This window comes from Salvelinus fontinalis, chromosome 9 (genome assembly GCF_029448725.1).
Source record: "Salvelinus fontinalis isolate EN_2023a chromosome 9, ASM2944872v1, whole genome shotgun sequence".
Taxonomy (NCBI): Eukaryota; Metazoa; Chordata; class Actinopteri; order Salmoniformes; family Salmonidae; genus Salvelinus; species Salvelinus fontinalis.
In genome coordinates this window covers 27,786,708-27,804,630 of record NC_074673.1, presented here as the reverse complement: position 1 = coordinate 27,804,630, position 17,923 = coordinate 27,786,708, and the positions used below count along the sequence as shown (strand labels likewise).

Below are 17,923 nucleotides of genomic sequence, written 5' to 3'. Positions count from 1 at the left end.
CTTGGTGTTTGAACCTCTCCAGGGGGCTACCATGTTTTCCAAGTTGGACCTTCAGAATGCTTACCACCTGGTTCGGATACGCGAGGGGGATGCGTGGAAGACAGCCTTCAACACAGCCAGTCGATATTATGAGTACCAGTTCATGCCATTTGGACTCACTACGCTGTTTTCCAGGTTTTGGTCAATGATGTGCTTCGGGACATGCTAAACCGGTTTGTGTTCGTCTACCTGGACGACATTCTGTTTTTTTTTCTCCGATCTGCCCAAGAACATGTTCTTCATGTCAGACAGGCCCTTCAGCGCCTCCTGGAGAATCAGTTGTTTGTAAAGGCTGAGAAGTGTGAGTTCCACCGCTCCACTATCTCCTTTCTGGGATACATTATTGCTGAGGGGAATGTTCAGATGGATCCGGAGAAGGTGAGAGCGGTGGTGGATTGGCCTCAACCAACGTCCAGGGTGCAGTTGCAACGGTTTCTTGGGTTTGCAAACTTCTACCGCCTTTTTATTCAGGATTACAGCACCCTGGCGGCCACCGTTCAAATGGTATCCTCCTGTCGACAAAGCCTTTGTGGACCGTCTGATGGAAACACTGTCCTTCTAACGGTAGTCGACCAATTCTCCAAGGCCGCCCATTTCATCCCTCTCCCCAAACTACTTTCTGCCAAGGAGACGGCCCAGTTTATTGTGCAGCATGTCTTCCGGATCCATGGACCCCCGGTAGACATGGTCTCTGATCGGGGTTCTCGTTGTAGTTCTGGAAGGCATTCTGAACCCTTATTGGGTCGTCGGCCAGCTTGTCATCCGGATTCCATCTGCAAACTAACGGTCAGTCAGAGCGAGCCAACCAAGACCTGAAGACCACCTTAAGGTGCCTGGTCTCAACCAACCCCATTACCTGGAGCCGTCAACTGGTCTGGGTGGAGTATGCCCGGAACACTCTTCCCAGTTCTGCCATGGGATTCACCCCATGGAGCACTCAAAAGGGGAAGCAGCCTCCACTCTTCCCGGAACAAGTGCAGGAGGTCAGCATACCCTCGGCCCAGATGTTTGCCAGGGCGGCTATTCTCAAGACCAACACTAGGTATCGTCGCCAAGCGGACTGTCGCCGGACCCCAGCTCCCCGCTACCGCATTGGGCAGAGGGTATGGCTATCCACTCGGGATCTGCCACTTCGGGTAGAGTCCCGCAAGCTGTCTCCCTGGTTCATTGGTCCTTTTCCCATCTCCAGAGTCCTGAGTTCCACTGCTGTCTGTCTTGTGTTATCCCGTACCCTCCGTATTCACCCTACCTTCCATGCGTCTTGGATTAAGCCTGTCTCACTGTCCTTTGTCTTCTGTCTCCAGGCCCCATCCCTCCCCCGGGTTATTGATGGCCAGCCAGCGTATACGGTGAGACGCCTCCTGAAGTTTCAACCACGGGGCAGCGGTTTCCAGTACCTGGTTGACTGGGAGGGTTATGGCCCGGAGGAGAGGTGCTGGGTTCCTGCTAAAGACATCTTGGACCCGGCCCTCATTGTCGATTTCCACCCGGGTCAGCCAGGTATGCGCCCAGGTACGACGCCAGATGGCGTCCCTAAGGGGGGGGGAGGGGGGGGGGGGGGGGTACTGTCTAGTCCTCCTGGTTTTGACCCTTGCCTGTTTCTGCCTGACCATTCTGCCTGCCTTGACCACGAGCCTGTCTGCCACTCTGTACCTCCTGGACTCTGATCTGGTTTTGACCTTTTTGCCTGTCCACAACCATTCTCTTGCCTACCCCTTTGGATTAATAAACATTGTAAGATTCCAACCATCTGCCTCCTGTGTCTGCATTTGGGTCTCGCCTTGTGCCTTGATAGTCTCCTCATAACTTTCACTCCATCCACCATAGTTGCTTGCACTGGGCTGGAAAGGACAATGTGAAAAGGAAATATCTGAGCCAGCACAGTTTGGTCCAGGTCGGCATGCTAGTGTTGAAAGGGGAATTATTACATTTTCTGGTTAAATTCTGCTTTTGCCCTCTAATCAAGGGCTCATGGCTGCAATAAAGAGTCTGTAAGGTAAACAAAATACTATACTAAACTAACCATGTCGACTCAATTCAGACCATAGGAATTTCATACAGTATGTATGACCGGAGAGGATCGTATCTTCACTCTTTCAGCACTCATCCATAGTTCAGGTTTTACTGGCGACAGCAGAGGCACTGGAGAGTCATATTTCAGACACATCAAAGCAACTGGGCTATTTAATTTGACATCCTCCATGCCAGTCTACACAGAGTGAGCTGGCGGGGCTTTGTCTACTGTGACTGGAGAAGAAGCCAGCTGCCAGTGCTCTGCTGGTACTTTGGTTGTTGTTGGCTGAGAAAGCTCACTTTGTGTTTGAGCAGCATTTCAATAAGATATTGGCACCAACCTGACTGTGGTTACTGAAAACGGTCTCATCTCATAGCATGCCCAAGCAGAGTGGGGGAGAGCAGAAAAAGACTAATGCTCAGGTGAAAGTGCTGCTTGTCTAACACTGGGGTCCAAGACAGCAACCTGTCTTGAGCCCCAGTATAGTTTGTTCATGTGTGTAATGGTCAGTGTGTGATCATCCGTGCAACATCAACAGTATAAACTCAGAGATTACAATGTTGGCTCTCTGTAACGGCGGTCCTCCTCCTCTTCATCTTCCGAAGAGGAGGAGTATTGAGGGAACCAAGGCGCAGCGAAGTTTGAACACATATTTATTTAACAAAACACGAACTTAACTAAACTAACAAAACAACAAACGGTGTAGACAAACCTATACGACGAACTTACATAAAACAAGAAGAACGCACGAATAGGACAATTAGACTACACAAACCAAACAAACCGTAACAGTCCCGTATGGTGCAAACAATTACACAGACACGGAAGACAATCACCCACAACGAACACTGTGACAACGCCTACCTAAATATGACTCTTAATTAGAGGAACGCCAAACACCTGCCTCTAATTAAGAGCCATACCAGGCAACCCAAAACCAACACAGAAACAGAAAACATAGAATGCCCACCCAACCTCACGTCCTGACCAACTAACACACATAACAAACTAACATAAATAGGTCAGGAACGTGACACTCTCAGCCTGTAGCAGGGATTCATTCAGTGAAGATCAGGTAGCCAGACAGTGATCTGAAAGAAAGGTCCTGATCTGCTCTTCCTAGAGGAAACCAACCTGCACACGAACCGCAGCACAGCACATCAACTACTCAATGACATCACATACTGCTGTTCACACATCTGACCAAATTTGAAAGCTTGGGACTATACATTTGTCAAACTTGAGTTGTTGACATGGCCTTGTTCTGTTCAATGTTTACCTATATAGTACTCTAAATACCCCAATTTATGTTAAGATCAAAAGAATACAAGATGAAAAATTCCTGGAACTTCAAAGCCAATTATCTCAGAATGATCTTCTTGCAGATAGAACCTTATAGTCCCAGCTCTCGAAATGCTGATTTGCACATTGATGTCATTGAAGTCAATGAATCTGCAGGTCTTGATGTCTCTCTTGCTTGATGAAAATTTCAAAAGTAGGCCTCTTTCCTAACCTCATGACATCTCCAGCTAGAGAAAGACCATTATCATATTTAATGAACTTGTAAAATGAATTACTGTTCATCTCTCTCTCTCTCGCTGCTCTCCCTCTCAAGGGCAACATAACTGGATAAAAATTAAAGAAAGAAAGAACATTAGAGGCTAGACTCACAGCAATACATAGAAAACCCCAAATAGTGTAGGGCAAGCTCTCTGGGTTTCAGTGGCTTCCTGTTCCTCAGACAAAGGATGGTAGTTCTGGAATGATTAATAGTCTTTGGTTGGAGCCTGTCCACACACAACCAGCACAGAGTAATGGAAGGTTACAGCTATGCAGAGTGGCCTTGACTGACAAAATATTATACTCATAGAAATGAATGTAGGCTATAACTAAAGCATAAGTGCAGGCAGTTAAGCCACATACTCAAAAGTCAACAAGCCTGTCAACAAGCAAAGGCAGATTATTACAGGTAGGGCTGTAGTTCTACAATGTTGAACACTTGTTAAACACTGCTCCTCCTCTAAACAACAGGCCTGGATGGGATATTCTGTCAATAATATAACAATATACATACATCAGTAATGCTTTAATATTCCGTTTCCTAACAGCGTGATTGGATCATCATACAAATCAAGTATGTGAACATCAGCAGATTTAATATTCAAAGCAATATTAGATCTGCAATAGCCATGGCTAGTTTATATTTATGAATGTGAGAGTTGAATCATCAATTGTGGTCTGGGAAGAAACATTTGGCCTGGGTTGTGTTTTCACAGCTGACGTCCAGGATCAATGTCTGAAGTAAGGGGCAGCTGTCCGCCGGACAAATGGTCCTGGGCTCTTATCAATGACAGCTATTCACTCACGCCGTCCCCATTTCTCATCACGAGGTGAGAACTGCCTCCCCCCCAGCACGGTCACAGAGCTGCACAATATCACAGTGTCCCACTGATACACTACTGGTCAGCAGAGAGAGAGAGAGGATGGGGAGGGTGAGAAGGAATGAATGGGGAGGGGGAGGGGATGGAGAGAGGGGGAGGGAGAGGCTTCAATGTTAATTGAATTGAGAGAGAGAGAGAGAGAGAGAGAGAGAGAGAGAGAGAGAGAGAGAGAGAGAGAGAGAGAGAGAGAGAAACCAAACTTTGATAAATACTAGTGTGCCATCACAGCAGCAAGATTTGTGACCTGTTTTGTGACCAGTGAAGAACAAACACCATTCATTGTAAATACAACCCATATTTATGTTTATTTTCCCTTTTGTACGGAACTATTTGCACATCATTACAACACTGTATATAGACATAATATGACATTTGAAATGTCTTTATTCTTTTGGAACTTCTGTGAGTGTAATGTTTACTGTTAATTTGTATTGTTTATTTCACTTGTGTTAATTATCAACTTAACTTGCTTTGCCAGTGTTAACATACAGTTGAAGTTGGAAGTTTACATACACCTTAGCCAAATACATTTAAACTCAGTTTATCACAATTCATGACATTTAATCCAAGTAAAAATTCCCTGTCTTAGGTCAATTAGGATCACCACTTTATTTTAAGAATGGGAAATGTCAGAATTTTGTCCCCATGTGCAGTTGCAAACCGTAGTCTGGCTTTTTATGGCGGTTTTGGAGCAGTGGCTTCTTCCTTGCTGAGCGGCCTTTTAGGTTATGTCGATGTAGGACTCGTTTTACTGTGGATATAGATACTTTTGTACCTGTTTCCTCCAGCATCTTCACAAGGTCCTTTGCTGTTGTTCTGGGATTGATTTGCACTTGTCGCACCAAAGTACGTTCATCTCTAGGAGACAGAACGTGTCTCCTTCCTGAGCGGTATGCCGGCTGCGTGGTCCCATGGTGTTTATACTTGCGTACTATTGTTTGTACAGATGAACGTGGTACCTTCAGGCATTTGGAAATTGCTCCCAAGGATGAACCAGACTTGTGGAGGTCTACAGTTTGTTTTCTGAGGTCTTGGCTGATTTCTTTTGATTTTCCCATGATGTCAAGCCAAGAGGCACTGAGTTTGAAGGTAGGCCTTAAAATACATCCCCAGGTACACCTCCAATTGACTCAAATTATGTCAAATAGCCTATCAGAAGCTTCTAAAGCCATGACATAATTTTCTTGAATTTTCCAAGCTGTTTAAAGGCACAGTCAACTTAGTGTATGTAAACTTCTGACCCACTGGAATTGTGATACAATGAGTTTTAAGTGAAATAATCTGTCTGTAAACAATTGTTGGAAAAATGGCTTGTGTCATGCACAAAGTAGATGTCCTAACCGACTTGCAAAAACTATAGTTTGTTAACAAGAAATTTGTGGAGTGGTTAAAAAACAAGTTTTCATGACTCCAACCTAAGTGTATGTAAACTTCCGACTTCAAATGTATGTTTCCCATGCCCTCAGAGTGATGACACTGCATTCACTTAAAGGCCTATGACACAGGTATAAACATGGCACGAGGTCTGACATTGGGTTATGTATTACGCATCTGGTACAGAACATTGTCTTTAGGAATGTAGCAGCAGTGTAGTGTTCTCTCGACAACATTAGCCTTGGAGAAGAACACCAGAGAAATGTATTTACCCTTTTTAGTCTCTCTCTCTCTCTCTCTCTCTCTCTCCCTCTCTCCCTCACTCTCTCTCTCTCTCTCTCATTTCCAGCCATCCCTGAAGTGTGTGTGTGGTTATGTTCTGTAGAGTCTTGTGGGGCTGTATCATTATCACCCAGCTCCAAACACAGTCTTTCATAACGGCTCCACTCACAGCACTCCTGAACGCTCCCAGAATGCACATCACGTTGGCCAGTAAAATGAGAAATATGACCCAATAACAGAGTAGAGATAACCTGCGTAGGTGGTTAGGATGAGGAAGGGAGGGAGGAGTGAAAGAGGGGAAGGAGGCATTATCATATGTAACTCATGTGTAGCTCTGACAATAGCAGACAATATCACTGCAGGATGAGGAGAGCTATGAGGGCAGAGGAGAAGAGAAGAAGGGAGGAGGAGAAAAGAAGGGAGGAGAAGAAGGGATGAGGGGAAGAGAAGAAGAGGAGACGGAAGGCCTCTAAACTGAATAGCTGTGGCATCAGAGGGCTCAATCTGGTGATTGGGTAAACAGCAACTACAGAGGTATTTGATGTACGGAGCACCCTGTCACGCTCTACCTAGTCAGTTCTAAATCTCTGGTATTTAGTAAAATGGTGGTATTTATTATTTAAAAATGTTACTGCCTTTTTCTCCCCAATTTCGATCTCATCTCATAAGCCGAGCTCCGAAACATGACCGGCCAAACTGTGCTTCTTAATACCCGCCTGCTTAACCATGAAGCCAGCCGCACAAAGATGTCGGAGGAAACACTGTTCACCTGATGACCGAAGTCAGCCTGCAGGCCCCCGGCCCGCAACAAGGAGACGCTAGAGTGCGATGAGCCAAGTAAAGCCCCACCGGCCGAACCCTCCCCTAACCCGGACAACGCTGGGCCAATTGTGCACCGCCCTATGGGACGCCCGATCACGGTCGGTTGTGATACAGCCCGGGATCGATGCAGTGCCTTAGACCGCTGCGCCACTCGGGAGGCCCAAAAGGGTGGTATTCAAATCATACACAGTACTGCTTCAACTAAGTGGCTGAAGCAGGGTATTGCCAGTGAAGGTAATGGACAGATATTGCATTGGGAGAATTCTGCAGGTGGTGCTGCTGCTGTGGTGTCTCTCACTAGCTGCTCGCATTGATTTATATATAAGCAGTCAACATCTTTGATGATACAGTAAATCAACATGGTCTCATTGGAATATGTCAAAATAGTGACATTTAAACATTGAAATGTGTCACCCAAGTAGTAAACAGAGGGGCGAGGAGCATGTCCTACAGTACAGTAACAACAAGAGTGTTTTTCTGCTGCAGTCTGGACAGACATGGCATTGCATAAACAATATATTCCAGAGATCGTCATCATTACACCACACTTATTCATTAGTGTTATTCCACAACAATGACTCTGTTTCAAAACCATTTGCCACATCAAGAACAACACACAGTCATAACTACGCACAACAAGCACACACACAGAGCCAGACTCACACACCCTCCCACCAACACACACAGAGCCAGACTCACACACCCTCCCACCAACACACACACAGAGCCAGACTCACACACCCTCCCACCAACACACACACAGAGCCAGACTCACACACCCTCCCACCAACACACACAAGCACGCATGCTCACGCACCTACACACACACACACACACACACACACACACACACACACCATGGTTACAAAAGCATGGCGCATCAAGACACCTACCCAGTCTCTGTTAAGCAACTGTCCTCTCTGTCGCATCTATTAATACATTTTCTCTTTCAGAGCTGACAACGTGTAGCAGCACACGCTACACAGTAACACACAAGCAGCTACATACCACATTGGCAGTCACAGAGGAATGACACATAGACTTACAGTGCTGGATCCTGTGCTGTGGCTCAGTGAAGAGACCCTCTTACCTCTGTATTACTGTTTGACTGGGATGGCTGCCAGACACGTCCCTCACTCACACTCCTCCACCTCCTCCTGCAGGAAGAACAGCATTACACAGAGAGATCTGCAGTGCTGCTGGAGCTGTGAAAGTATGTCTCTCTCTCTCTCTGCCTTTCTGCTTTCTCCGAGGTCAGAAGAAATATCCGTCAAGCTGAGGGGTGGCTCCTCCTACAACGGAGCAGTCAGTAACGCTGCCGGCTCTAGCGAGCTCTCCTTTTCCTTCAACCACCACTCAGCACTATGGCAGTAATTAGCCCATCATGATCCAGATAGACCCAGCCTTCTCTCCTCCTGTCTGCCACGACCACCTCACAGACAGACAGAACGGATTACTACAGGGGTCCAGGCCCCTCCAGGACAGACAGGATTACTAAAGGGTCCAGGCCCCTCCAGGATAGACAGGATTACTAAAGGGTCCAGGCCCCTCCAGGACAGACAGGATTACTAAAAGGTCCAGACCCCTCCAGGACAGACAGGATTACTAAAAGGTCCAGACCCCTCCAGGACAGACAGGATTACTAAAGGGTCCAGGCCCCTCCAGGACAGACAGGATTACTAAAGGGTCCAGGCCCCTCCAGGACAGACAGGATTACTACAGGGTCCAGGCCCCTCCAGGATAGACAGGATTACTAAAGGGTCCAGGCCCCTCCAGGACAGACAGGATTACTAAAGGGTCCAGGCCCCTCCAGGATAGACAGGATTACTAAAGGGTCCAGGCCCCTCCAGGACAGACAGGATTACTAAAGGGTCCAGGCCCCTCCGGGATAGACAGGATTACTAAAGGGTCCAGGCCCCTCTAGGACAGACAGGATTACTAAAGGGTTCAGGCCCCTCCAGGACAGACAGGATTACTACAGGGTCCAGAACCCTCCAGGATAGACAGGATTACTAAAGGGTCCAGGCCCCTCCAGGACAGACAGGATTACTACAGGGTCCAGGCCCCTCCAGGATAGACAGGATTACTACAGGGTCCAGGCCCCTCCAGGACAGACAGGATTACTAAAGGGTCCAGGCCCCTCCAGGATAGACAGGATTACTACAGGGGTCCAGGCCCCTCCAGGATAGACAGGATTACTAAAGGGTCCAGGCCCCTCCAGGATAGACAGGATTACTACAGGGGTCCAGGCCCCTCCAGGACAGACAGGATTACTAAAGGGTCCAGGCCCCTCCAGGATAGACAGGATTACTACAGGGTCCAGGCCCCTCCAGGACAGACAGGATTACTAAAGGGTCCAGGCCCCTCCAGGACAGACAGGATTACTACAGGGTCCAGGCCCCTCCAGGACAGACAGGATTACTAAAGGGTCCAGGCCCCTCCAGGACAGACAGGATTACTAAAGGGTCCAGGCCCCTCCAGGGTAGACAGGATAACTACAGGGTCCAGGCCCCTCCAGGACAGACAGGATTACTAAAGGGTCCAGGCCCCTCCAGGACAGACAGGATTACTAAAGGGTCCAGACCCCTCCAGGATAGACAGGATTACTACAGGGTCCAGGCCCCTCCAGGACAGACAGGATTACTAAAGGGTCCAGGCCCCTCCAGGACAGACAGGATTACTAAAGGGTCCAGGCCCCTCCAGGACAGACAGGATTACTAAAGGGTCCAGGCCCCTCCAGGACAGACAGGATTACTAAAGGGTCGAGGCCCCTCCGGGATAGACAGGATTACTAAAGGGTCCAGGCCCCTCCAGGACAGACAGGATTACTACAGGGTCCAGGCCCCTCCAGGACAGACAGGATTACTAAAGGGTCCAGGCCCCTCCAGGATAGACAGGATTACTAAAGGGTCCAGGCCCCTCCAGGACAGACAGGATTACTAAAGGGTCCAGGCCCCTCCAGGACAGACAGGATTACTACAGGGTCCAAGCCCCTCCAGGACAGACAGGATTACTAAAGGGTACAGTATGTTAAATTTGTGTGACTGTCCTTCAATGTATCATTGAAGGACAGTCTATCAATGTATCAGTGTTTTGTTACTTGTCACATTTTGTGTGTTTTGTGGTCTCCAGAAGGAGTAGCTGCAGCTTCTGCAGAAGCTAATTTGGATCCAAATAGACAAATAAGTACAATACAGGTGGAAGATGTAAATTGCTATCCCCATGAGCGTACCACCCTCCTTCAGGCCATAGATGAAGCATGCAATGATTTCAATACAGACCTACACTAAGTGTACAAAACATTATGAACCTGATCTTTCCATGTCAGACTGACCAGGTGAAAGCTGTGATCCCTTATTGATGTCACTTGTTAAATCCACTTCAATCAGTGTAGACGATGGGGAGGAGACAGATTAAAGAAAGATTTCTAAACCTTGAGACAATTGAGACATGGATTGTGTATGCGTGTTATTCAGATGGTGAATGGGCAAGACAAAATATTGAAGTGCCTTTGAATGGGGTATGGCCGTAGGTGCCAGGCGCACCAGTTTGTGTCAAGAACTGCAAGGCTGCTGTGTTTTTCACAAACAACAGTTTCCCGTGTGTATAAAGAATGGTCCTCCACCCAAAGGACATCCAGCCAACTTGACACAACTGTGGGAAGCATTGGAGTCAATATGGGCCAGCATCCCAACATCCATGTGGAACGCTTCCGACACCTTGTGGAGTCCATGCCCCGACAAATTGAGGCTGTTCTGAGGGCAAAGGGGAGGGGGTTGCAACTCAATATTAGGAAGGTGTTCTTAATGTTTTAAACACTCAGTCATTGTATGTCAGGCTTGGATTCGCCATGCCAAAAGATTTTTCCCAAAATGCATAAAAAATGAGGATATTTAGAGCGATGCCGATGAGAACCTATGGCCAAATGCTCAAGACAGGCTTGATACAAACTAGTGCCTACTAAACATTGTGAAATATGTCTTCAAAGATCACACCTTTGATCACACATGGGATGAAAATGATGGAAATATGATATTCAGTCAATTGTAATGGGTAGTGTATTGTCTAATGTGAAAACACTGTACTGTAGCACACTACATTCAAAGGGAAATTTTGAAACATGTATCTTAACATTTCTTTACTATTGGATTACCTCAAGGGAATGTTCTATCGTGCATCACAGACAGACTGGTAGCCAATACCATTGACACCTGTCATCCAAATCAGTCACTAATCCCCATTCACCCCTCCCTCCTTACTACCATGCTAAAGCACCTGAGCCGACTTTGTTGTAAGTGCAGGTTGTGTAACATAGGAGCACATTAGCTACTGTCAATGCTACTAACCCTGTGAATGACATGGTAAACACAGTGGGAGGCTGAGAGCTCTAGGGGGTCTGTGTCCTAGTAACCACACATCAAAAAGGCAACAATGTAAAGGTACTGGAAACCAACAGTAGCCTACATTATGATAGGCTTGGGTTGTCTTAGTAGTGAGTGGAGTGGATTTCCATTGGTAACAATGCGTACAGTTTTAAGCTTTGATACTGTACTGTACTTTCCACATCTCTTATGAGCAGTTATGCACCTACACTGTTTATCACTGTTGTTACAAATTGCATTGATGCCTGGAGGCTTCAGATGCACATTCATCCATAACACATTCTCCTCACTTCCACATTGTTGCCAGGGTCTAAAATGTTTAAAGGGAGAACATTTCGTACATTCTCAAGTATCTGCATTAGGCTAAATGATGCCACACACACTACACCAGTGGAGGCTGCTGAGGGGAGGACGGCTCATAATAATGGCTAGAACGTAGCAAATGGAATGGCATCAAACACCTGGAAACCATGTATTTGATACCATTCCACTAATTCTGCTCCAGACATTACCACGAGCCCATTCTCCCCAATAAAGGTGCCACCAACATCCTGTGAACTACATATTTACTCAAACACACACTCACCCGTCTTACAAGAGTGATGACCTCACTTTCAACAGAGCGTTCTCTTTGTTTAGAAGTGAATGAAGCTCACCACATGGTATTTTGTAATGAGATGGCACCACCGTGTGGTTGCATCTGGTACTTAACGTCTTCGGACATGATTGCATTACTGTAGCAGCCTATGAAAACCAGATGGACCTCCCTGGATGAAACAGCACTGCTAAGATAACTGTATTAAGAAATAAACTGCATACACAGAGAAATTGTGTGCCCTGCAAAATACATAATCATCATTTTACAAACTACTTTCAGGGGAAAATTAGAATGATAAGCAGATGTTATGTGAGAATGAAATATGTTTTGCTTCTTAATCAGTTGCATGTTATACTCATGGCGATAGAATAATACAGTATTAAATAACTTAGGACACAAGCAACTTGGGTTTAATTGGTTTTTAAAAGCGTTTCTTTTGGAACAGCATGCACAACACAAATGAAAAACAAACCACACCCAGCCTTACACTACTGTTCAAAAGTTTGGGGTCACTTAGAAATGTCCTTTTGAAAGAAAAGCAAAAAATGTGTCCATTAAAATAGCATCAAATTGATCAGAAATACAGTGAGACATTGTTAATGTTGTAAATGACTATTGTAGCTGGAAACGTCAGATTCTTTATGGAATATCTAAATAGGAGTAGAGGCCCATTATCCACAACCATCACTCATGTGTTCCAGTGGCAATTTGTGTTAACTAATCCAAGTTTATCCTTTTAAAAGGCTAATTGATCATTAGAAAAACCTTTTGCAATTATGTTAGCACAGCTGAAAGCTGTTGTACTGATTAAAGAAGCAATACAACTGGCCTTCTTTAGACTAGTTGAGTATCTGGAGCGTCAGCATTTGTAGGTTCGATTACAGGCACAAAATGGCCACACACAAAGAACTTTCTTCTGAAACTCGTTAGTCTATTCTTGTTCTGAGAAATTAAGGCTATTCTATGTGAGAAATTGCCAAGAAACTGAAGATCTCATACAACGCTGTGTACTACACCCTTCACAGAACAGCGCAAACTGGCTCTAACCAGAATAGAAAGAGGAGTGGGAGGCCCCGGTGCACAAATGAGCAAGAGGACAAGTACATTTGTGTATCTAGTTAGAGAAACAGACGCCTCACAAGTCCTCAACTGGCAGCTTCAATAAATAGTACCCGCAAAACACCAGTCTCAACGTCAACAGTGAAGAGGCGACTTCGTGAGGCTGGCCTTCTAGGCAGAGTTCCTCTGTCCAGTGTCTGTGTTCTTTTGCCCATCTCAATCTTTTATTTTTATTGGCCAGTCTGAGATATGGCTTTTTCTTTGCAACTCTGCCTTTTAAAATGATAAACTTGGATTAGCTAACACAACGTGTCATTGGAACACAGGAGTGATGGTTGCTGATAATGGGCCTCTGTACGCATATGTAGATATTCCATTAAAAAATTGCCATTTCCAGCTACAATAGTCATTTACAACATTAACAATGTCTACACTGTATTTCTGAAAAATGTGCTTTTCTTTCAAAAACAAGGACATTTCTAAGTGACCCCAAACTTTTGAACGGTAGTGTACATGAATGAAACATGCAACTTAACTCAAGTCAAACACATTAAACATGGTTGGTCCAGCCAACACAAAGTATGATCTTCACAATAAAACAAGACAACAGTCAAAAACAAAGGGAAAACGTCTCTCATTAAATCTGAGAGATGTGCATGGGAGTTGCAGAACCAGCAGGTGGAGGCATACAGTACATTGTACATTTGTCATTTAACAGACACTCTTTTCCAGTACAGTATGGTACAGCACAGTGTTGTGAATGAAGCCAATCAGACCAACTAGGAGTGAAATCACTACACGTAACTCAGTTTACAATCTAACTGCTTGGGTGAAAATCTTAGACTACATCCTGAAAGTGTTGAATATTAGATGGTGCTAAACCACACACTTTAGCACCAACTGTTAAGACCTATAGAACCCTTGCTGAGAGAAAATCCTTTAACTTAATATTGAGACTACAGTAGTTACAAAATGCCATACAGTACTGTACTATGAACCCATACAGACAGTTTTCGTTGGACTGAACAGAGCCGGGTTAAGACTCTCGAACAGACAGACAGGCAAGTAGTATGAGACAGGATGGGGGGCATTAGTATGAGAGCACCAAACGGAGGGGGATCCATAAGGTACATGTTGGTCATGAGGAGCCATAGTAGTGTGTGTCTGGTGTACAGTACTGTAGCCGGTGCATGTAGCCTAGTGGTTAAGAGTGTTAGGGCAGTAACCACAAGGCCACTAGTTCAAATCCCTGAGCTGACTAGGAGAACAATCTGTTGATGTTCCCTTGAGCAAGGCACTTAACCCTAATTGCTCCTGTAAGTTGCTTTGGATAAGAGTGTTGTGGAGTGAAACCTTGGGACAATGTTCAACACTGATATAGTATTCATCTATCCAAGTTAGTGAATAAATGTAGCTTAACCCTACAACTAAAATCAATAATTTATCTTTTATTTTATTGAAATGAAACATCACTTCAATGCCCACAGCAAAGCAATATGTGTGGAGTTTGTTGAAAACGTTACTGAACAAAATGTTTAAAAAAATATTGAACAAAGACATATGGAGCAAATAAAACACGGAGGCAAGTCCATTCAAGAATAAAAAGAACATAAAATGCACAAAACATCTCAAGTTGACAGATTGACTGAGCAGTAAACTGTCAACAATTAAAACACAGTACACGTAGCTGAACATGTCTATAGTGCATGAAAAAAGGAGGAAATAGATGAAGAATACCCTGGAGATTGAACACGTGTGAGCACTGACCCTGTTTCTCAGCTGAGAAAATACTGCATTTCCTTCAGCAATACAATGCATAATTGACTTGACCTATGAATCTTTCAATTACATTTCAGTTGGTGTGGCCTGAAGGATATTCACTGAGAAAAGCCAAGTGCAACCCAGTAGTTTGCATACAGTGAATTAAATAGATCAGATTGCCGGATCTGTTAGATTCATACAATTGAATAGCCACTGCAATCTGCATGTAAAGGTACTGTCAATCATTTAGATTTGTTTGCAGGTCAGAAAACGTTATAAAATGCCACAAGTTAATTATTATACACAATAAATGATCTTAGTGTAATATCTATAGAAATAATGTTGTCTTATCAGTTCACCATATGTTGGCATTTAAGGTCTTAACAAGGTAGCATCCTCAACAACCTGGGTATATAAGGTCAAATGTGGACATTGTGCTGAAGATGTTGACAACAAAGTCAATGTAGTTGCATTGGTAAAGTAATGTTTATTACCATTTTATTTGGGCATTTTTATTTTTCAGAAATGTGGTGGGTACTCTCTTCGTTCGCAGGACTTTATCCTGCTAACTGTTCCGTATGTCCAAACTGAATTTGGTAAAAGGGCTTTTATGTACTCTGCGCCATCGCCTTGGAATGCCTTTGTTGTTTTATGATTTCATTATATCCCTGTGGTTTTTACTAGATTACTTGTAGTTTGTCTGTTATGGTGTAATGACTTGGTGCTGCTCATCTTTGCCAGGACGCTCTTGAAAAAGAGATTTCAAATCTCAATGAGCCCTTCCTGGTTAAATAAATAATAATGTATGGGAGTAGCTGCAGTATAATTATTGCAGCTCTTTGTGTCTAGTGTTGTCCTCCCGAACTCTGACTTTAGCTGTATAGTAGATTGAGACAGTTGAACTGACTCACTCTGTCACAACACAAGGCATTGTGTGGCTCATGGCATAAAACAATGTAGAACAACTTCATCCTGCACCTGGGAATACTGGTTTCACGGAGTGTGCATATCACCCCTCAATATCATGGCAGAAAACACAAAGCGTTTAAAGAAGCACCTGTATACAAAACCTGTATAGTAATGGTAAGAAGCATCACCCGTTAAAGGTAACATGGTATCAATGTTTGGAGCCTAAATGAAAGATGTTCTACAGATAGAGAAAGACCACTGTACTGTAAAATATTGTTAGGATGTCAAGGCAGCATGAGAGAGAATATCAAAGTACATTGCTTATTATCATCATCATCACACACACACAGTCTAGACTGCGGTTTAAAAAGAACAAAAGCAACAACACCTCAAATTAAAAACAACTGGGCAGGGATCAGTGGTCATGGCCAACCATTCAGTTCACACCTTCTCCCTTAAACCTCTAGGGTCACTTATACTGTAGTACACTGTATGCTATAGGACAGTCTGGGTCAGAGACAGGAGTCTGGGTCAGAGACAGGAGTCTGGGTCAGAGAGACAGGAGTCTGGGTCAGAGACAGGAGTCTGGGTCAGAGACAGGAGTTTGGGTCAGAGACAGGAGTCTGGGTCAGAGACAGGAGTCTGGGTCAGAGACAGGAGTCTGGGTCAGAGACAGGAGTCTGGGTCAGAGACAGGAGTCTGGGTCAGAGACAGGAGTCTGGGTCAGAGACAGGAGTCTGGGTCAGAGACAGGAGTCTGGGTCAGAGACAGGAGTCTGGGTCAGAGAGCCAGAGCTTAGAGAACAGGTCATTCATATAATGACCCCATCTATGCTTAGGCTACTAGTGGCATATATGATGTCATCTCATTCAGTTTGGTCTAGTTTGCCAATAGCCACCTTGACGCAGCCCAGCAGTACTGTCTCTCTCCTGTACAAAGGAACTTCCATGGGAAGCATTGCTAGGTTGGAGCAGGCAGGCAGGGGCAGCGGTATGACTGGTGGATGTAGCAGTAGAGGTTCAGTGAGGACCAGAGGAGGCCGTCTGTCTCAGCTGTGGTAACTGGGCACGGCTTGCTGTTTCTGGGAGAGGCGCAGCAGCTCCTCCCTGATGGCCTTGATGAGGGAGGCTGAGGAGTGGTTGGGGGGAGAGGACTCCTCGGGGGGGTAGATGTCCAGGTGGGCAGAGGGCTCCCTTAGGGCACTCCTACTAGGAATCTGGAACATAGAGGAGGAGTCAGGGTAGCCCAGAAGAACCTGAAGCACACAGGGAAGGAGGGAACGAAGAAGAGGCAAAAGAGAAGAGTTAAGGAGAAAATAGGACACTTCACTACACTTACCGATATACACTGCTCAAAAAAATAAAGGGAACACTTAAACAACACAATGTAACTCCAAGTCAATCACACTTCTGTGAAATCAAACTGTCCACTTAGGAAGCAACACTGATTGACAATAAATTTCACATGCTGTTGTGCAAATGGAATAGACAAAAGGTGGAAATTATAGGCAATTAGCAAGACACCCCCTAAAACAGGAGTGATTCTGCAGGTGGTGACCACAGACCACTTCTCATTTCCTATGCTTCCTGGCTGATGTTTTGATCACTTTTGAATGCTGGCGGTGCTCTCACTCTAGTGGTAGCATGAGACGGAGTCTACAACCCGCACAAGTGGCTCAGGTAGTGCAGTTCATCCAGGATGGCACATCAATGCGAACTGCACATTTGTGGCCTGCTGGAGGTCATTTTGCAGGGCGCTGGCAGTGCACCTCCTTGCACAAAGGCGGAGGTAGCGGTCCTGCTGCTGGGTTGTTGCCCTCCTACGGCCTCCTCCACGTCTCCTGATGTACTGGCCTGTCTCCTGGTAGCGCCTGCATGCTCTGGACACTACGCTGACAGACACAGCAAACCTTTTTGCCACAGTTTGCATTGATGTGCCATCCTGGATGAACTGCACTACCTGAGCCACTTGTGCGGGTTGTAGACTCCGTCTCATGCTACCACTAGAGTGAGAGCACCGCCAGCATTCAAAAGTGACCAAAACATCAGCCAGGAAGCATAGGAACTGAGAAGTGGTCTGTGGCCACCACCTGCAGAATCACTCCTGTTTTGGGGGGTGTCTTGCTAATTGCCTATAATTTCCACCTTTTGTCTATTCCATTTGCACAACAGCATGTGAAATGTATTGTCAATCAGTGTTGCTTCCTAAGTGGACAGTTTGATTTCACAGAAGTGTGATTGAC

General features: G+C 45.3%; 2 protein-coding genes across 31 annotated transcripts in view; both read right to left on the bottom strand.

Annotated features, from left to right (window-relative positions):
- Positions 1-8,332, bottom strand: part of LOC129862372 (protein-methionine sulfoxide oxidase mical3a-like) — a 166,322-nt gene extending 157,990 nt beyond the window's left edge. For 6 of the 26 annotated variants that reach the window (XM_055933949.1, XM_055933950.1, XM_055933954.1 and 3 more), the window contains exon 1: positions 8,063-8,320. The gene's annotated coding sequence lies outside the window, so the exon portion shown is untranslated. Of the gene's footprint in view, positions 1-8,018 lie in introns of all 26 variants that reach the window. The other 20 variants (XM_055933956.1, XM_055933961.1, XM_055933958.1 and 17 more) reach the window with 14 other exon arrangements.
- A 6,107-nt stretch (positions 8,333-14,439) lies between these two features.
- LOC129862371 (UPF0606 protein KIAA1549-like) overlaps positions 14,440-17,923 on the bottom strand; it is a 93,905-nt gene continuing 90,421 nt past the window's right edge. For 4 of the 5 annotated variants that reach the window (XM_055933934.1, XM_055933933.1, XM_055933935.1 and 1 more), the window contains one exon: positions 14,440-16,936. In XM_055933934.1, coding sequence (XP_055789909.1) covers positions 16,730-16,936 — 207 coding nt within the window. In that variant the 3' untranslated portion in view covers positions 14,440-16,729. The remainder of the gene's footprint in view (positions 16,937-17,923) is intronic. The other variant, XM_055933936.1, reaches the window with a different exon arrangement.